The following is a 21221-nucleotide window of genomic DNA, read 5'->3' as shown; positions in this document are numbered from 1 at the left end:
ATAACCTTAATACTGAAGAGGTTTTGCTGTTCCTAATGTAATTTATTATATTCCATTCTGATCACCCACCCCACTTATGTAAATAGTGGGTTTATAATTAAAATAACATCAAAGTCTTTGGCATCACATGAAAATATCCTGATGTTAGTCATGCTTGCAATCCGGAACTTAGGGCTGCATGCTTTTTATTCACTGGACAACAAAGGAAAAAAAAAATAGAAACTGCAAGATATCAGAGGGCAAAAAAAAAAAGAAAGAAACATGAAAAGATTCACCCCACTAATAACTCAGAAACGAAACCGCAAGATTCTCAACATAATAGAGCAAAATGATGTTATTTTTTAGCTAAGTCATTACACATCCATCAAAAACTGAAGGCATTCGAAACCATTGTTTATTCTAGCTCCTAAAAGATTTTTTTTTAATTTTATTTTTCAGTGCTATGGATTATAGCTTTATACTAAGCTACATCCCCAGCCCTAAGAACCTTGTAAAACAGAGGTATCGTTATGAAAACTACAGAGAAACTTGATGTTTTGCAATTACATACTTCAATTCTGGGCAATTTTCTTGAATGTTTTCAAAATAAATGATATTATTTTGATGTTATCAACACCTTAGACTATAAACATGGTCCCATAATTGCTTTTTTTTATATTTGAATGGGTTAAAACCTTATTGAGCTTTGATTTTGCTATTAATGAATTATTGTGCTATTTATTTTAGTCACACTCTTTAAGGAAATCTTTCCCAAAGAAGGGTGTTCTGTCATTAATATTTTCTTTTTTATGTGCATGCATGTTTTCCCTGCATGTCTGAGCACTACCTGTGCACCTGGCACCCGGTGAAGCCAGAAGACAGCATCAAATCCCCCAGAACTGGCATTACAGATCCTTGTGAGCTTCCACGTGGATGCTGGGAATTGAACCTGGGTCCTCGGAAAGAGCAGCCAGTGCTTTTAGCCTCTGACTTAGCTCTGAGATCACCAAAGAAAGTTTTTAGTTTTTAGGAAGGCTTCTTCTTGGGTCATTTTTTGAGCACACACTTCCCTCCCCCCAATCAGTAGCAATAGGCTCTGGCCTTTATGTGCACCAATTTGGCTGCGTAATCGCACTGAAATAATGCCTTATTTCTCAGCCTTTTGGAGGTATTGCACAATGCTGTCACTGGACGCCAGTGAGGAGCCTAGGGTGACTGTCACGGTTTCCTTGTTTGTCTAACAGGATGTGGACATACAACCTTAGTGTTTCGCAACCTTATCAAAATAGATGTTGATGTAAATCATAAATCAAACTCATTACCCCCCCCCCCCCCCCCGCTCCAGCATTTCTTTTCCGTCCTTGAACTGGGAACATTCACCTTGCCAACTACTTTCCTCCCGGGAATTTATTACCCAATTTTACAACCCTATGGCTTGACACAGAACCGTGAAATGTCCCTTCCTCCCGTATTTGTTCCTATTTGGCAAAATCTTCTCGGTGAAAGGTTTTTATAAAAAGCAGGTGGGTGAGCCACGCTCCCTTCCACTGTCATAAAATGTTTGGTTTCTCCTAGGATTACACTTGGAACACAGTTACCCTTCACCTTTATGCGTCTTCTGCTCAGGACTGAGCGCCGAGCAAAGGCCACTTAAATCCTAGTACCCCTGCGCCAGAGACTTGCGGCTAGGAAGCCTGGATGGAGTCGCTGACTCAGAAACTACCAAAGTGTCTGTCTGTCGGTCCGATACGGTCCCTAAGTGTCTGTCGGTCCGATATGGTCCCTATGGTGGGATAAAAACCCGAATCCTACACTGGATGGAGGGATCGCAGAGGCGGGGCCGGGAGGACCGCCCCTCCAGATTACCAGCTGACCTGCATGCACGCAGATAGGAGACCCAAACGCAAAGGGAACTGCAGCAGAGAACTTTTGCGGCTGCCCAAACCGGGGCGGGGCGGAGCGAAAGCCTGCACATGCGTAGTGCCCATACGCCCAGTGTTGAGCCCAAACAGCAGGGCGAGCATCTGGCCGCGCATGCGCCTTGATGTCATCCTGAGCCTCTGCGATGGTAGACCGGTTCCCCGGTGTGTAGCGGGATGGTTCCACGGTGCCAGGTAAGAGTTGGTACGCGCGGGCGAGCTAGCCTGGGCTCGGGGCTCCACCACAGGCTCAGTCCTGCTCGGGAGGCCCTTCCTTCCCATCCCGTCCCTGGCTCCGGGCCTTGAGCCTGCAGCTCAATGAAAGTCAAGTTCTGTCCCCGAGCATGACCGACTCCCTTCTGAAGGCCTCTAGACCTTTTTGTTTAACTGCCATTCCTGATGGATTCATTTCGACAGAGACACACTTTTTAAAACGCACCGAATTAAGAATTATTGCGAGGAAATGTGCGTCCCCTATGGGTTGACAGGCCCTGGATAATTTGCAGGACCCTGTGATTATTGCGTGGAGACTTACGTTGTACTGAATGACAAGTAAGCCGTTTTGCATGGTCAGGTTCCTTAGTTCCCAGGCTGATTGCACACGTTTGGCCTAGGAAGTACCAGTTTATCCAGTAATTCAAGCCCATTTGCTTTGCTGCATGTCAAGTGTTGTGTGTTGTGTAACTTGACTCAAAGGTCATTTGACCACCATGAAATGAAAGCTAGGCCTTTGCTGTTTGAGCAATTTATTTTACTTGTGTAATTCACTTCCTGACCCAGACCTGTGCTCACTTTAGGATGTATGGAAGAGTCAATTCTATGTCAGCTGAAGTCAGACTTACCCATGTTTTCTAAGGAAATGTCCTAGGATTGACTGGGTCCACACAGGTTTCTGACAGGTTTAAAAAGTATACAGAAATCAGAACTGAGTTGAAAACTTTTGTCTCAGATGTGAATCTGTGGCTGTGTTGGAGTTTTATGGGCAATTGCATTTCTCAGTGCGAGTTGTTTAAAGCATCCTTTCTCATTTCAGATTGAAGTGTTGTATTTTGCAAAAAGTGCTGAAATAACCGGCGTCCGTTCAGAGACCATTTCTGTGCCTCAAGAAATCAAAGCTTTTCAGCTGTGGAAGGAGATAGAGACCCTACATCCTGGGTAGTTAAAGTTGTAGAATGCATATATAATGGACCCTTTAGTGTTTTTAAAGTGTGTAAATTATGTGTGTGTATGTGAGTGTGTGTTGTAGCGTAAGAGCACTGAAGTTGTATTTCTCTTGAAATCTTAAAACTCTGGTGTTTAGAAATATTCAAGTGCCACAAGGAACACTGGAGGTCATTTACTAAAAAAGACATAGTAACGTGGACACCCCTAGACATGTTTATATAATCTACAATCATTTTTGTAATTTCTAAGACACAGCGTGTAAGTCCTGCCTTTTATAACAAGATGCAGTTAAAAAATGTTCACTGTAAACGTTTCTGTCCTTTTCTTTAGCATACTCAAATATTTTCTGAGATTAAGAAAAAAAGAAGTATAATAAACCCCAAATGATATTTGAAAAATTTCCTCCTGGTCTCTGAAAGTCTGAAATGTAACTGCCATCGCCTTTACCTCAAGCCCTTCTGGGATGAAATATAGAAGGGATTTATCTGAAAATGTTCCAGGAATACGAATAGAGCTGCTCTGCCTGCCCAGAGAGGGTTAACCCAGAACTCAGTGCTCTGTGGGAAGACGAGACACTGTGTGCTCAGCAGGAAATATGTCTCCCTGACTAGGAGTCTTTCAGATCGCTTTTACTTTTAGTGAAGAGTTAGCAAGACCTTTGTACTTTTGTACTGTTTTTCTTACCTGGAGTAACATAGCTGTACTTGTGGGAGACCTCTCAGCTAGACTTACGATACATCTATCTACACTTAGGCCTGGGGAAAGGCCGTGTTCTGATTGGGAAGGGTTTTTTTTTTGGTTTTGTTTTGTTTTACCTAAAGTTTTGAATATTGGCTCCTGTCTAGTTTGGGGGTGTTTGTTTCTCTCCCCACTCCCCCAACCCCAACTACTCAGCTTCTCAGCACATAGTAACCTAAGGTATCTTTGTAATCAAGTATGTGCTTCGAGGGGTATGCCCTCTACAGAACGACAGTGAGATTAACACCTTGTGAGTGATAGGAGTTCCTTCGTGCAGCTGAGGAGATGTGAGATGCAGCTGACTTGGCAACGTCTCATCAGACTGTTTCTGTTTCAGATTGGCGGATGTTAGAAATCAGGTGATATTTGCCGTTCGTCAAGAGTATGTCGAGCTTGGAGATCAGCAACTCCTGCTTCAGCCCGGAGACGAAATTGCCATTATCCCCCCAATTAGTGGAGGATAGTGCATTGAAGCCATCTAGGTATGTGGTATTTCTTTCCTTTTTTTTTTTTTTCAGCCAGTCTTGTGGTGAAAGATCCTACACATGACAGCTTGTATATGGTTCGCTGATACTATATAGTCTTTGTGAGTCTGTCTGTACCAGTCCTTTACTGATGTGGCAGCAACTGGGGTTACTGTCATGATGGTAGGCATTGATGGATACTGTCTACCATCTTCTATCACCTCTATGGTAAGCAGTTTAATGTCAATGTGATTTGTCCCTTATGTTCGTTTAACATTTCTTTCTTATTGAGATCTTATTATGCTTGTATTTTGATGGTGGAGAAACAAATTCAGAGAATTAAAAAAAAAAAAAAAAAAAAAAAAACAACCAACCCTCATCTTTTGGGGTTGGGGAGGTGACTCCGTTTGTAAAGTGCTTGTGTGAACCTGAAGACTTGGGTTGGAGACCTAGCACCCTGTCAAAGCCAGATGAGACGGCATATACATTTATCCCAGCTCTGGAAGGCAGAGGCAGATGAATCCCTGGGGTGTGCAGGCCAGTGAGCTCCATACTGAGTGAGAGACTTAGTTTCAGAAACTAAGGTGAAAGGTAGTGGAGGAAGACACCAGTGTTGACATTTGACCTCTACCCAAATGTACATGCTGTTCAGGTTCATGAATACACACACATACGTGCACATACATACACACAAAGCCTTTAGTCACATGGTTTAAATATGGCGTTAGGTCACAGTGGCAGGACCCAAATTTGAATTTGTCTTTGTAATACGATCCTGTTTACTTTGTAACACATGTGGTTGCTCAGACCTGATCCTGCCTTCCTCGGACATAAAGAAACTATGCGAGTAGGAAGTTAAATGGTCAGTGTCCCTGACAAGACAGTCTGCCATTGCCCAGTACAGAGGCACAGCTTTTCAGCTGCGTGGCAGTGTGCAGCTCCAAGGCAACGTAGCTCACAGTGGAGTGGGAAGCATAGAACCATTCTTCAGGGTAGTTTGGGAGCATCGAGCTTAGGGTTCTAGTCAAAACAGCTTATTTTATTGTCGGCCGAAGAATAAATAAACTGCAACCTAAATTATTCTTGATTAGAAACTCTTTAAGCTATAGATTGAAAAAAAAAACTGATAGGATTTTTTTTTCCCACTAAAACAACAGTAAACATCCTACACAGAGGCGTAGGGTTGGCCCCATTAAAGACAAGCCAACGGCACTTGTTTTTCTCTTCCTCACTTTCCTGGAAAGCTGTATAGCAGATGCCAGCATGTCCACTCTTGGGGCTCTGTCTCAGGCCTGCTGTCTGGACATGCTAGGATACCCTGTTAGAGATGGATCTTAGTTTCATGTGGACATTCTGATCAGCATATCACCATGGTAATCTCAGGGAGTTCTACTTTTAAAAGCCTATGTATGTACTTGCAGCTATTCAGAAAGGTATGAAAGATTGCTCATAGCAGTGTATTGTGCTTGAGTGATTTATCTTAGCTAATTTTAAAACCTGCAAGTTAAGTTTGAGTAGTCTTGTACAATCAGAGGTATGGGGACTCAGTATGGTTGGAAGCACATAGGTGACCTATTTGGGTTCTGTGTTATCAGAAAAAAAAAGGAGGGGGTATAAAGCAGTGGTTCTCAACCTTTGGGACCCCTTTGGGAGGGTGAATGATCCTTTCACAGGGGTCACATATCAGATGCCCATATTGGTTCATAACAGAAGCAAAATTACAGGTATAAAATAGTAACGGAGTAATTTCATGGTTGGGGGTCACTGCAGCGTGAGGATGTGTATTCAAGAGCTGCAGTTAGGAAGGCTGAGAACCACTGGTGTAAAGGATCTAAGTACCTCAGGTAGCATGTAGAGAATGTTGGAAATCCTGCAAGTCAGATGCTTTTTTTTTTTTTTAAAGTTCGATAATAGAGAAACAAACACTGAATTAAGACTTCTTGGATTCTCAGCACTTTGAACCTGTCTTTAATAACTTCTCTGAGCCTTCTTTCATTTTTCTAATCAGATGAACTGCCACAGAATTTCTAATTATGCTTCTCATAACATAGCATATAAAGTCCTCTTACCTGGCCGGCCTCAGGCTTCCACTCTCCCCTTTACTCCTGTCCTTCTAAGCACATCGTATTCTTCGTTGTTCCCAAGTCTGGGCATTTGCCACTCCCTCTCATCAGCTACACCCTGTTCCCGTTTCTTCCTGTGGTCACTTCTTATCTTTCAGGGGTCAACTTTGAACATTTACTTCTTTCGAGAGACCTTTGGGATCCCTTTATCTGCAGCAGTCTCTGAGACGTGTTTCAGAAACTTGTTTATTTCTATTAAGTTAGCTGAATGTGGTAGGTTTGTGATTCCTGTGTGTGTGTGTGTGTGTGTGTGTGTGTGTGTGTGTGTGTGTGTGTGTGTGTGTGAATGGACACACGCCACATGGAGCACGTGGAGGTCAGAGGACAACTTGTAGGAGTTGATCCTTTCCTCCTACTATGTATGTCCTAAGCTTGAAACTTGGTAGTTAGGCTCGACGACAAGTATCTGTACCTGCTGAGCCATCTTCCTGAACCTGTGGTTCTTCGTTGGTTTGCTTCTCCTATACAGATATGAGCACTCTGAGGTCAGGAGCCTGTGCTTTTGTTCCCCACAGACCAGTTCCTAGGGTAGTCTCCAGCCCTTAGTCCTTTGTCGAAGGATTTCTATTCCCGTGGTTAAACACATGACCAAAAGCAAGTTGGGAACCAAAGAGTTGACGTCTGCTTACAATGTCAGGTTGTACTCCATGGCTGAGGGAAGTCCGGGCAGGAACTCAAGGCTGGAGATGAAACAGAAGCCGGGGAGAAATGCATGCTGCTTCCTGGATTGTTCCTCATGGCTTGCTTGTCATACCTTGCTTTGCCCACTTTCTTGGAGGACCTAGGACCACTAACCTAGGGGTGGCGCCTCATCACAGTGAGCTGGGCCCTCCCACATCAATCAAGGAAATTGCCCCCAGGCCAATCTGGTGGGGAAGACTGAGGCTCCTTCTTCCCAAATAACTCTAGTTATGTCAAGTTGACATAAAACTACCCAGCGTAGTATAAACAGATGGCGTTGCATAATGCTGTTTGATGGATAAATGAAAAACTAAAGAAGCCTGTCCACAATACCTAGATAGTTGGTCACAGGTGGTACCTTCTTAACTCCATGGCTTGAGCCAGATTGTGAAGGGCCCCTTGTTCCTATGGAATTATCATCTCTTCTCTTTTTCTATCTCTTGCTTGAATAAAAGGAAAAAGGCATTCTAGGTGTGGGGCTTGGTTACAGAGTGGTTAGTGATGTTGTGAGTGGTGTGGGGCTTGGTTACAGAGTGGTTAGTGATGTTGTAGGGGTGGGGCTTGATTACAGAGTGGTTAGTGATGTTCTAGGTGTGGCGCTGGGTTACATAGTGGTTAGTGATGTTCTAGGTGTGGGGCTTGGTTACTGGATGGTTAGTGCTGATCTAGGTGGTGTGGGGCTGGGTTACATAGTTGTTAGTGATGATATCTGTACAGATGAAAGTGGTGATCCCTCAATTGGATGGTGATGAGAGACATGAACAATAGTTACATTCTTGGTGTATATAGGCGCACTTGTCGAATTTCTAAAGACTCACTCATGTGGGATAGTAATAGTTGTAATTGTTTGTTAAAACTTTAGACTCATCACTCAAATCAAATCCTCCTCTTCTACCTAATAGAGAAAAAGTAGACATGGAAACAGCACGAAAGTGGAATGTGTTACTTCTGACACTCTCGCTGAGGGCTGTTCACGTCTTCTTTCTAGGAAAGATGTGGATGAGGTTGACGAGAAGCCTAAAGACATAATACAGTTCACTGACAAGCAGCTCTCAGTGGATGAAGTCTCACAGTTGGTGATCTCCCCTCTGTGTGGTGCGGTGTCCCTCTTTGTGGGTGAGTGTGGGAGCTGCTCTCTTTCTGCCTACAAATTGGTGAGTGCCTTCCATGTTAGTGTCCACAGTCAGAGGACACAGAGTGCCTTCCATGTTAGTGTCCACAGTCAGAGGACACAGAGTGTCTTCCATGTTAGTGTCCACAGTCAGAGGACACAGAAGGCCTTCCATGTTAGTGTCCACAGTCAGAGGATGCAGAGTTCTTCCATGTTAGTGTCCACAGTCAGAGGACACAGAGTGCCTTCCATGTTAGTGTCCACAGTCAGAGGACACAGAAGGCCTTCCATGTTAGTGTCCACAGTCAGAGGATGCAGAGTTCTTCCATGTTAGTGTCCACAGTCAAAGGACACAGAGTGTCTTCCATGTTAGTGTCCACAGTCAGAGGACGCAGAGTGCCTTCCATGATTGTGTCCACAGTCACAGGATGCAGAGTGCCTTACATGTTAATGTCCACAGTCAGAGGACACAGAGTGTCTTTCATGTTAGTGTCCACAGTCAGAGGACGCAGAGTGTCTTCCATGTTAGTGTCCACAGTCAGAGGATGCAGAGTTCTTCCATGTTAGTGTCCACAGTCAGAGGACACAGAGTGCCTTCCATGTTAGTGTCCACAGTCAGAGGACACAGAGTTCTTCCATGTTAGTGTCCACAGTCAGAGGACGCAGAGTTCTTCCATGTTAGTGTCCACAGTCAGAGGACACAGAGTGTCTTCCATGTTAGTGTCCACAGTCAGAGGACACAGAGGGCCTTCCATGTTAGTGTCCACAGTCAGAGGACACAGAGGGCCTTCCATGTTAGTGTCCACAGTCAGAGGACGCAGAAGGCCTTCCATGTTAGTGTCCACAGTCAGAGGACGCAGAAGGTCTTCCATGTTAGTGTCCACAGTCAGAGGACACAGAGTGCCTTCCATGTTAGTGTCCACAGTCAGAGGATGCAGAGTGCCTTCCATGTTAGTGTCCACAGTCAGAGGACACAGAGTGTCTTCCATGTTAGTGTCCACAGTCAGAGGACGCAGAGTTCTTCCATGTTAGTGTCCACAGTCAGAGGACACAGAGTGTCTTCCATGTTAGTGTCCACAGTCAGAGGACACAGAGTGTCTTCCATGTTAGTGTCCACAGTCAAGGATGCAGAAGGCCTTCCATGTTAGTGTCCACAGTCAGAGGATGCAGAAGGCCTTCCATGTTAGTGTCCACAGTCAGAGGACGCAGAGTGTCTTCCATGTTAGTGTCCACAGTCAGAGGACGCAGAGTGCCTTCCATGTTAGTGTCCACAGTCAGAGGATGCAGAGTGCCTTCCATGTTAGTGTCCACAGTCAAAGGACACAGAGTGTCTTCCATGTTAGTGTCCACAGTCAAAGGACATAGAGTGCCTTCCATGTTAGTGTCTACAGTCAGAGGATGCACAGTGCTTTCCATGTTAGTGTCCACAGTCAAAGGACACAGAGTGCCTTCCATGATTGTGTCCACAGTCACAGGATGCAGAGTGCCTTACATGTTAGTGTTTACAGTCAGAGGATGCAGAGTTTTTTCATGTTAGTGTCCACAGTAAAAGGATGCACAGTGCCTTCCATGTTAGTGTCCACAGTCAGAGGATGCAGAGTTCTTCCATGTTAGTGTCCACAGTCAGAGGGTGCAGAGTGCCTTCCATGATAGTGTCCACAGTCAGAGGATGCAGAGTGCCTTCCATGATAGTGTCCACAGTCACAGGATGCATAGTAGTGAGTGGCAAACCAAGATTGCTCTTGGAAGTGGACAGAAACTTTCAGTTTTAGTTTATCTTAGTTACTTTTTGATTAACAAGTCTTATTAAATTACAGGGATAATGAAGGTATGATAAAAGTCAATGCTAAGAGAGAAATTTTGCACTTTCCAAATATTAAGGTAAAAAAATGTATCTGTTGCTAATACTGGAAACACAGATATTTTCCTTTTAAGCATGATACACTATTGGTAAGAAGAGCAGTACAACTTTTTTCGCATATCAATGCTTTCAGGGAGCTTGCTTAAATATTATTTTCTGATCATCTTGGAGATAATTGTCTTTTGTTCTCCTAGTGAAATTTTTCTTGTAGAAAATTTAAAATAGGTTTTAGAGAAATGTACAATACTTGTTTGTAAGTGAAAAGTAATCCTTTAAAAAGCATTCTATGAATGAAGTATTTCTGTTATAGTAAAAATTCTTATTTTCATTATGTGATTTTTTTTTTATTTTATTTTTTTTAGGGACTACAAGAAATAACTTTGAAGGCAAAAAAGTCACTAGTTTAGAATATGAAGCATATATACCGATGGCAGAAAATGAAATCAGAAAAATTTGTAGTGACATTAGGCAGAAATGGCCAGTGCGACACATAGCAGTGTTCCATCGACTTGGGTAGGATTTCTTTATCTTTTGAACGTTGAATTTGGTTGCTGTCTGTCTGTATACTGATACTGACTCCGACTCCATCTGCCAAGAAAGGAAAGCTTGTACTTTAGCCCAAGGACTGTGGAGAGGGCTCCTAGCATCTGCCTTGGCTGCTTGCTGGATTGTAGCTTTGGATGGCTCTTTCCCTCATTTGCTCTAATGAAATTTAATCACCAAGACCTTCAGGTCCTGGCCCGAGTGCCTGTGGGAATGTCTGCTTAAATCCCCAATGCCTTTAGACAGTTGTTCTGGCCTCTGGGCTTAGTGCATGTTAAAAGTTGGCTACAGATCTGAAGCCGTTAAAAACAGTTCATTTTTCATACCACCAGAAAGAATGGCATTCCAGGATTTTCAAAGAAGCCAGCAATTAAGACATCTGTCATTATTTTGTTATTAGCTATAATTTTATTACTAACTGGTAATGGTACTGGGTGTTGCTGATCCTGTTGCTCAAGATTAATTGATATTTTGTCATTTTTAATTGTATGTTAAGTGTATGTGGTCACTGTAGTCTTTACATACCACCTCACACTATACCTTGTTTGAGTTAGATGGCTGGAATTAGAGCAGTGGTTCTCAACCAGTGGGTCCCGGCCCCTTTGTGAGTCTAAATGACCCTTTCACGGGGGTCACCTAAGACCATTGGAAAACAGAGATTTACATTGCAATTCATAACAGTAGCAAAACCACTGGATTAGGGAGAGGACCTTTTCTTCTTAGTCCCCATCAAAGAAGGTTTATGGATAGATGCTCATTTCCACTGAATATAACTGGCATAAATTATCATTTTCTAGTTAACCTAGACATTTAAATGCAATAGAATGACATTATAATTCCAACATATATACAGATTTTCCCACCCTCTTGGTGGTGTATTTAATGTGTGAATTAGGAAATAATGGTAATTTGTTTTCATCATCTTGTTCAAGTTTGGTTCCAGTGACAGAAGCCAGCACAATTATTGCTGTGTCCTCGGCTCACAGAGCTGCATCCCTCGAAGCTGTGAGCTATGCCATCGATTCTTTAAAAGCCAAGGTGCCCATATGGAAAAAGGTGAGTGAAGGAAACACCTCACTTTGCCGCGGGGACCTGATTTTATGCATAGATAAAGGTTGTGATTAAGAGTACTTTCATAATTTGGTTTCCTGTGCCTTGCATACCTATAGACTCTGGTGTTCCCTATCTGACATAGTGCATTTATGGTGTGGTTGTTTTCCAAGTTCAAGCATAAAAGAATCTATGCCCCAAGGAATGCATGGTGTAGAGAAGGCTGGCAGTTAGGATTTCTAGTCCACACGCTTCCTGCAGTTCATTAGGTAATCTCCCTTCAGTTAGGACTCTACTCCACTAGAGCTCTTTCTTTGGAAAGTGAGAATAATGTTGGCTGCTTAGTCTTTGGCTGAAAAAGAAATCCCCTAAAGCAAAAGAGCTTTTATCTAGTGGTTCTTTTCTCAGGGTGGAGAGTGTGTCTGAGAAAATGTCAATGGGTGGATTAGAAAACAAATAGGAACAAGGCATGGTGTTGTATATCTACATTTCCATCTGTGTGGTGGAATCACAAGCTTTATTCTGTCCTAGGCTACGAAGACCACATCCCCATATATATGTGTGTTTGTGTGTTTGTGTGTGTATAATTATATATAATAAAAACATCGATAGGCCATTCTGTCATGTTTTCTGCCAATAAGTCAAGCTAAACAAGAATGAATAATTCTCTGGTTAAATGGAGCATTCTGAAGGGACACCTCCCCCGACCCTGCTCCTACCCCCCAGAAGGTAGCAGCATTGACCAGACAGTTCTGCACTTGGGAATGTTTACTGATGCATCTGAGTCAAGAATTCCCGAGTTGCCCTTAGCAGTATGGCTGTTCCCAAAGCCGAGGAACTAATGCCAGCACAAAGGATCAGAAGAGCCACACAGGGCCAGGACTATCCTCAAAGGAGCGGTTGGCCTCGGTCAGTGGGAAAGATGATCAGGTGGGACACTGATCCAGGGGCCAGGTAAAATCTGATCCTCTCCGTGGCCTAAAGAGTTTGGGAACTACTTTGGGATTACAGGATAGGGTGTGTGTGTGTAAAGACCGCATGATTCTGAGAGAATGGAGGCGAGCCTGCACAAGGGCGGGGAGTTGAGAGCACTCCAAATGAGCTTCAAGCCATATGGCGAAGGTGGCTTTCTTTACCGGAGAGGAGAGGACAGACAGTCAAGACAGCAGGTGGGGGCTAGCCCTGCAGCTGAGAGCGAGAGGCAAGAGCGGGCACGTACCCCTAGTTTATGCCTCAAGGACTAGTTGAACTTCGAATTTGCTCTCTGTGGTCTGTAAGGGAGTGGAAAAGGGCAGTGCTCAGAGGCGATGGAGTGGAGCAGACAAGACATTAGTGACCCACCCCAGACATGCGGGGCAGACCTTTCAGTCCAAGGATTTAAAATCGCTGTTGGGAGGAAACGGAGACAAGCCAGAAAAAGCAGTTCAGCAACTTAGTAGAGATGAGAGAGAAAGTGAGAGGGAGGGAGGGAGGGAGGGAGGATGGGAGGATAAGAAGAGGTTAGGGGAAGAGAAGATGAGAGAAAGGAGCTGGCAGTGGTGGCGTACACCTTTAATCCCAGCACTCGGGAGGCAGAGCCAGGCAGATCTTTGTGAGGCCAGCCTGGTCTACAGAGCGAGATTCAGGGCAGGCACCAAAGCTACACAGAGAAACCCTGTATCGAAAAACAAACAACAAAAGAAAGAGAGAGACAGACAGAGAGAGACAGAGAGACAGAGACAGAGAGAGGAAGGAGAAGAGATGGGTCTTAGAGGTGAAAACTACAAGAATGAATTTAAGGGCAATTGAATCTGGGTTTCTCTCACTGTTGAAATGAAATCTGGCCGGTGTGGGAAGAGGCGATGCTTTTCCTCTTCCTGTTCAGTTGTCTGAGTTCCAGTCTGATTCTTTGCCTGGCTCACACTTGAAGGGCATCTGAGACATGGGCAAGGGGGCTGCGGCAGGTAGAGGGTCCTACACAGAGGTGGCAGTGGACTGCAGTGCAGGCCTGTTCAAACACTTCCCAGCTGCTCATGGAACTTCACAGCTGGTGGAAATCCAGTCCACACCTCATTTTAGAAATGTCCAAGTAGGTGAGTTTGGAAAGAAAAGAGGTTTAAAGCTAAAGACTTCCCATGTTCTCGTACATAACTTAATAACTCTTGGTAAATAAAAGTAGAGATGAAGGGGGGGCGGGTGGCCCAGATGAAGTTGTTTATTCTTTTCTGTTGTTGCATCTTGTCTTGTGACAACTTCTGGCCTGTCATCCATGTTTGTGCTCTTAGTGCCTCAGGGAAGTGTCGCTTTGATGGTTAAAGGGGGTGGGTGGTAGAAGCAGGTATGCTGTTCACTTGCCTGACTTGTTCAAGTGTGTTCAGTTCTCTCAGTTTGAATACCTGTGGTGGTTCTGTTTTTCAGGAAATCTATGAAGAGTCAGCATCATCTTGGAAAAGAAACAAAGAATGCTTCTGGGCCGCTGGTGATTAGTCCCTTCATTTTGGGTGCACCAAGTCTTGAACGTGGTAAACCATCTCTTAGGTCATACAAGTGGAGGAAAAGCAGAATGCATGAGTGTGTGGGATGAGGGGCTGCCTAGGAACTGAAGATGGGAAGAAATGGCTTAATTTAAATAAAAGATAAGGTGTCTGCTCGACTATCCTGCTGTGACTAACTCCCGATTGTAGCCAGCTCATGATGATTTGTGGCCTTCCTTTTATGGTCAGCTGTCCCCGGAAGAACCCCTGTCTCATGGTGTGTTGACGGCATCGCTATCAGGCACGTGTTAGAAAAGTTTGGCAGGATTAGAAAGTCATCATCAGTTTTGATATATATTTTACGTAACTTAAAAATGAAACTAAATAAATCATGATTTAAACAGCTTAAAAGTAGATCCCGTTTGTTTATAGTCAGTGATAATACCTAAGGAATTTTATATTACAGAGACCGCTATGACTTCAGAATCTGTAATTGTACAATAAAGCCTTTTATATTTCATGAGTTATCAGTATCCTTATGACTGTGCAAATTACTATAAAATTTTTCCAAAATTATCAGCAAAGTGGTTTGTGTTAAAATGGCATCTGATGTTTAAACGTTGGCCCACAGCTGTTTAGAGAGATTATAAAATTATTTATTAAAGTAGTTTGAATAGTTTTCATGATGTTAATGTAACATTACCCTGTGTGAAGTTATCACTAAACAATTAAGTTTTCTGCATATTTTTTTAACCAAGCATCCAGTTTTTGATTGGTCAATATATCATGGCAGGTTTGAGTGCAAAAGTCCCATGCAATTTGTTCTGAAAAATTCTTTGGCTTTATTGACATATGCTTGATAAGTAAAATCTATTTAAGTTCTATAATATGATATTGATATGCTTGTGTTATAATGTGATCATCACAACCCAGATGAATAACACATCTGTCGCTTCATATAGGTTCAGTGGGGAACTTAAGGTGCATTCTGAGCTCATAAAAAATTAAAAATACCAGCTTAACTGGATAATTGATCTCATCATAGAATTAGCAATATTCATAATGAGAATAAAGATTACTTTTAAACACAGAGTGAAGAAGTTTTTCTTTTTTTCTTTTTTGGCAAGTAACTTAGTAATCCTTGCTGGGGATGTCTTTCTGTATGCTGTGAATGTGGTGCTCTGATGGATTGAAAAATAAAATGCTGATTGGCCAGTAGCCAGACAGGAAGTATAGTATAGGCGGGACAAGCAGAGAAGAGAATTCTGGGAAGAGGAAGTTTGAGTCAGGAGACTCCAGCCCACCGTCCAGAAATCAGCATGTAACAGGCACACAGGTAAAGCCATGGAACATGTGGCAACACATAGATTAACAGAAATGGGCTGAGTTTAAGTGTAAGAGCTAGTCAGCGGTAGGCCTGAGCTAATGTCCCAGCAGTTTTAAATAATATTAGCCTGTATGTGTTTATTTGGGTCTGAGCGGCTGCAGGACCAGCGGGTGAGAGAGATTTGTCTTAACCACAGGCCAGGCAGGACAGGAAAAACTCCCAACTACAAATACTATTTATTATATCCAAGAAAAACACATTTTACCTAATTAGCTCATATATTCATCTGTGGGGGATCAAGCTCATATATCTGCATCTGTGGGGGATCAAGAGCTGGGTGTTGGAGTCAGTTACCCTAACCCTGAAAACACATTAGGTCACTGCGCCGCTGTGTATATTCTTAGGATTTTGCACTCCTGGTGTTAATGCATTGCATTTAATGTTAATGTGAGATACTTTCAAGTTTTAAGATATTTCTACTAGAACTAAGAGTGGTGGTGTATGCCTTAATCTCAACACTAGAGAGGGTCTCTGTGAGTTTGAGGCTAGCCTGGTCTACATAGTAAGTTCTAGGACACCAGGGCTACACAGAGAAATCCTGTCTCAAAAACTAAAACCAACCAAACAGAAACAACAACAAAATGATTTTTCTATTCAAATACTCTTTACAAGGCTTTCATTGAAGGTAATTATGTTTTTAAAGAGCGTAGAGAAGTCATTAAAAATGGCTTTAAAGAATCATGCCTTCAGTAAGTAGGCTTGATGCTGTGTGGGACCTGGATACTGTGCTACTAAGTCTCCAGCATGAAAATGGAGGATTAGATTTGGGATGTGCTGGAAGAACCAGAATGGAGCATCCTTGAAAGTTTGTAGTTCAGGACACTGGGAGCTTCGTTAGTCCCCACCTAGGAGTGGCAGAGTTAATTGGTTGTTGAGTGATCAAAGGCTGACGTCACCCCAACATGTAGCCATTGCCAGCTGGCCATTGAAGTGGAAGAGTAGTCTTAAAAACAAGCAGCAGCCTTTAGTAGATTGCTTGCTTTGGACTGTAATGGCATGAGGTGAGTTCCCTTACAAAGCACTATCGATAATCATGGTACGTTTGTGTTTCAACTGCCTTTGAATGGGTAGAGAATGGAAAGGGTCTTATCTTCACATGGAAGTAATAGATGCTCAGCCATTGATGTAGCCTCTAGATTTTTATCTTTTGGATATGATCTGTAGAATCACAGTATGTCTTCAGAACGTTTCAAGACATTGGTTAAGAAGCAGTTGTTTGGATCTTGGTTTTGACTTTCTGAGTACGAACGTCTTGACTAATAGGATTCCTGGGTGAGTCTTGAATCCTGTTTCTTTACTTCCCTTCCTGGTCCAGGCCTTGTGAACTATAGCCATCACCTACCAGTCATGTTCCCTCTCTATCATTTCCAGCCTAACTCACCCAGTTTTCTAGTAATGAGCCTTCTCACCAGTGCTCAGATCCCAAAGCCCTGAGTTCTCACCTCTGCAATCCAACAAAGTTGCCTTCCTTCCCACCTCCCACCCTGCTTCAGGCTTGCTGCTTTGCTGTGGCTGGTGTGGACAAGCTATTCCTGCTTCTAGATTATTCTTCCTTCTGAGATTTATGGATTCTGCTTCTTTACTTTGTTCCAGTGTCTGGATGTCATTTGCACAGAGAGCCTCCACAGACTACTCTGCTTAAAAGTAGTCTGTTTCCCGTGCTTGTGTTTTGTTATGGTACCTGATGCTGCCTGAAGTACTACATTCAGTAGTTTAGCTACACAACTCTGTGTCACCAAAGTACATGAGCTTGTAGTGTTCACTCAAGTATTTGTTGAGTGAGTACTGGTGCTGTGGGTTTCACATACTGTGTCTCAAATTAAACACACCTGACATGTAAGTTGTGCCACACACAGATGTGAAAAGGCATCTGGTTAGAGGAACCGGTAGGCAAGTGGAGCTAGTCTAGTCCACTGTGTGTTGAAATTAGCTGAACTGTCCAGCAGAGGGCAGTAGATCCAGGCCTATAATTGTGACGGCCTTAAATCACATTTTATACTGACTAGAGTTGAGTTTAGTGTAGCCGTTCTGTAAGGCCAGAGAGCTCCTTAAAGTGTGACTAACGTTTGATCTTTAATTAGTATCTTATTTAAAAATGAACGGTTACAATAGGGGGAGGGACAGACTTCTAGAGAAATTGTGTTTGTAGTTTTTAATACTAATATGGAACAGGAAAAGGAATCAATTACCTTTTAAAAGTGAGTCAATAAAAAAATTAGTATACAGTTACCTGTATGGGACAAGATGATAGCTTTAGTGCAGGTTTTCAAATGTCAGCACTGAGAAGGGGAAGTAGCATAAAGTGCCACTCTGACCAATCATTTGCCATTGGTACCTGCTGGGAAATGGAAAACTAATCGAGTGTCACTTGGCATATCAGCCACACTCCAGGGCAGACCCTGGGCCCAGGAGTAGTTGGCTAACACAAAATGGATTCCATGCTTTTTTGTGCTATTTTTTTGTTTTATTTTGCGTAGTTTTTGTTTTGTTTTGTTTTGTTTTTTTGAGGGGCAAGGGAGAGAGAGAAGAGGAAAAAAAAACAAAGTTAGTTGAGTAGGGAGGTGGGAGGGTCTGGGAAGAATTAGTGAGGGGAAAGAGTGTGGTTGGAATATGTTGTCTGAATTTTTTTTTTGTTTGTTTGTTTTTGTTTTTTGAGACAGGTTTCTTAGTTTTGGTGCCTTTCCTAGAACTCACTTTGTAGACCAGGCTGGCCTCAAACTCACAGAGATCCACCTGCCTCTGCCTCCTGAGTGCTGGGATTAAAGGTGTGCGCCACCACCGCCCTGCAAAATTTTTTAAATAAAATAATATAGGTCTTTCTGTAAAGAAAAATAAAACAGAAAACTAAAAACAAAACAATAACAACAAAAAGTTCTTCCCCCCAGCATTGTATTTTAAGCACGTGGACACATTTTTCTATAGAAAGCTGTACATTTGGGATGAGAATTCACAGGTAGGAATGCCTGATACCTAAGTGGGAGATGTTTTAACGTAGATACAGATGGCAACACAGTCACATTCTGCCTGGCCTTTACCTGATACCTGAGTGGGAGATGTTTTAACGTAGATACAGATGGCGGCAACGCAGTCACATTCTGCCTGCACCTTGCAGTGGACTGCCATGCATATCGAGATGGCACTCTGCAAACTCAAGTCTGTGTAGCTTCAGTGCTTCAGTGTGTTCCTTTCAGTGTGGGTAATTGTTTTGGACATTTAAGTCACCTCTTACTTAATATTCAAATGTTTTAGCTATCCTTTGCACATGGTAGCACATCAGCTGCTTTGAGTTTCTACCAGGACCAGAAACTTATGTTACTGACAGCCCGGGTCTTCAGAACACATCTTGAGTGTGTTCGGAAGCAAAAGGGATCCCTAAGACATGTTGACATGTGTAACTTTGCAATAAAAACCCAAGTCAAGTAGCTCACTTTCAAAACAGTTTTAATGACGTTTAACGACAGGGTATGAAAAGAACAATTTACAAGTAAATACAACTTTCCAGTCTGGTTCTCATGCTTTGATACCAGAAAGGCTTTTATTTGTGTCAATTACTACAATTTGATTGTTCCTAAGAAATCAAATAAATTCACCAAGTTGGTGTACAAACAAATACATTCATCTTATTTACTTTTGGTGGAGAGAAAAAAGACAAAACATTTAATTGAAACCTGCAAACGTTACATCTTAACCAAGATTACCTATCATGCATGAAGGAAATAAGACAATCTCCTCTTTTAAAAATAGATAATTCTAATATAGCTGTGCAATATATACATTTACATTTGGCTTCCTTTGCCAAAATCAAGTACAAACAATATAATCTATATATTTACACAATGACTACATCTTTATACTTTAAAATTCAAAGTAGTAAATATATTACTCCCCAATTCACCCCCCATGTTTATCTTTTAACTGGATGTTTACTCTGTCATGTTAATGGGAACGAACCTTCCTGAATGTACATGAAGGGCATAGTTCTAGGAGGCTGTGTATAGACTTGTTCTGTGTGTAAGGATGATGGAACTCTGCTGAGTATCCTGCCTTCTGATGAATGGAATCTTGAGGCTTTCACATGTTAGGTTACAGCTGTGTATCAGGATCGATACAGTGTAACATTATTATTTATAATTTAGAATAATCACTTGTGTGACTACCATAAATTGGCTGTAGTTGTCTTTTGTCTTCACAGTTAAAAGGCAAGTTGCACTGTTTCATGAAAGTAACACTGCCAGTTATGAAAATGTCTGTCCAGCTAGGCGTTCATAGTTTGCTGCTAAGATGAGTGGTGTATAACTTGAAATGTGTCCAGTTTCTTTATTACACTATTTTGCCCTCCTGCTGTTTACAGAGCTGTGTGATGACCACACAGGAAGCAACTTGGGTTTTTAAGATCACATTTTGTGATGTACCATTTATGAAATGGAAATTTTAACCTGACATCTTTTGAGTCCTATATGTACTTTTGAAGCAAAGGCAGGGTTGAATGGACCACGTAACTTCCTTTCAAACACTGCCTACCTGCCCCCAGTAACTTCTTGAGAGCACTCATCTTTGTTTAAAAGTTCTTGAAAAATACAGGAGTTTAGTAAAGACTGGGTGTAGGGCTCAACTGGGGACATCTGTTATTGTCCTGACCGTAGCAGAAGACACAATCTGTCCTTAAGTAGGTAGAGGCCACGGATGCTGCTTAAAACCCAGTAAGGAACAAGACAGGCCCTCCCCTCCTAAAACTACCTGCTCCAAAATTACAGTATTGCTAAAGTCATAGACCCTGGGGCTTGTGTGAGAAATGCTTTAGAGACCGTGTCTGAATCTTGCTTGTAACCCAGCCCTACCCCTTAAAAACTAATCAAAGCTGATCACCCAAGCCAAGGCTAGTCAAAGGTCACAAGCTCTATGTATATAGTAGTACATAACCCTGTTTACTGCCTACAGAAGGAGAGGGAGGCTGTTAAATAAAGGAACTGTGTGCTATGGGTACTAGTGAAGCACACTAGAAAACTGTGTGTGTGTGTGTGTGTGTGTGCGTGCACATGCGTGCAGTAGGTTAACATGGTGTGTGAAGTATTCTCTGTCAACCTAATGACTGGTTTCTCCACTCTAAAATAAAATTTTGGTTCGAATGACACAATGATTCCACACAGCTCTTAGAAGAACTGGACTCTCGATCTTGTAGCTAAGAGAGTACCAAGCTGTTTTTGCTGTGCCTCCCTGACATTTACAGCTAATATTTTTTTCCCCTCTGTTTGTTTGGCTTTATCAAGGATGAAGTAAGCCAATCACTGGTCCACTTAGCTCTGGTCGGCCACTCAGGGGCCTGGCCTTCCGTACACACACAGGCGAGCTGGTTTTCCTCTGAGCTCTCTAGGTCCCGTTCTTGGGGGTTGTATAGTAGGAAATCCTTGCAGTTGACTTTTCAGAATGAGTTGCTACCGAGCGGCCCTAACCCTGACTTCCCCTTTCATAATGAGAACAGTGAAGTTCCTGGAGGTTAAGGACCGGGCCAAAGATTGGCGCGTACAGTGCGTGACAGAGTGGCCTCCCCTGTTGTTCCCTGAACCCTTCTTCCAGCTCTCTTCTGGAGAACGTATAGGCTCAGAAATAAGGTGCAGAGGGTGGAAAGGGCGTACAACTCCCTGGGGTGCAGTCTGTTCACCTTACAACCACTGGGTGCTTGTCAAAATGGGGGCCACTGGGCTTTCTATCAGCCCGACCTAGTAAGAGTTTCAGTTTTGCCTGCCCCGG

General features: G+C 42.8%; 1 protein-coding gene across 1 annotated transcript; it reads left to right on the top strand.

Moving 5' to 3' along the window:
• The first annotated feature begins 1861 nt into the window (after nucleotides 1–1861).
• Nucleotides 1862–15178, top strand: Mocs2 (molybdenum cofactor synthesis 2). Its single transcript, XM_006979433.4, has 7 exons — nucleotides 1862–2093; nucleotides 2932–3053; nucleotides 4138–4282; nucleotides 8057–8184; nucleotides 10403–10553; nucleotides 11516–11639; nucleotides 14031–15178. Exons 3-7 carry the CDS (start codon nucleotides 4185–4187, stop codon nucleotides 14097–14099), a joined length of 570 nt encoding a protein of 189 aa, XP_006979495.1. The 5' UTR covers nucleotides 1862–2093; nucleotides 2932–3053; nucleotides 4138–4184; the 3' UTR covers nucleotides 14100–15178.
• Nucleotides 15179–21221: the final 6043 nt, after the last annotated feature.

The sequence above is a fragment of the Peromyscus maniculatus genome, chromosome 15 (genome assembly GCF_049852395.1).
Source record: "Peromyscus maniculatus bairdii isolate BWxNUB_F1_BW_parent chromosome 15, HU_Pman_BW_mat_3.1, whole genome shotgun sequence".
NCBI lineage: Eukaryota > Metazoa > Chordata > Mammalia > Rodentia > Cricetidae > Peromyscus > Peromyscus maniculatus.
This window is presented reverse-complemented; position numbering and strand designations above follow the sequence as displayed.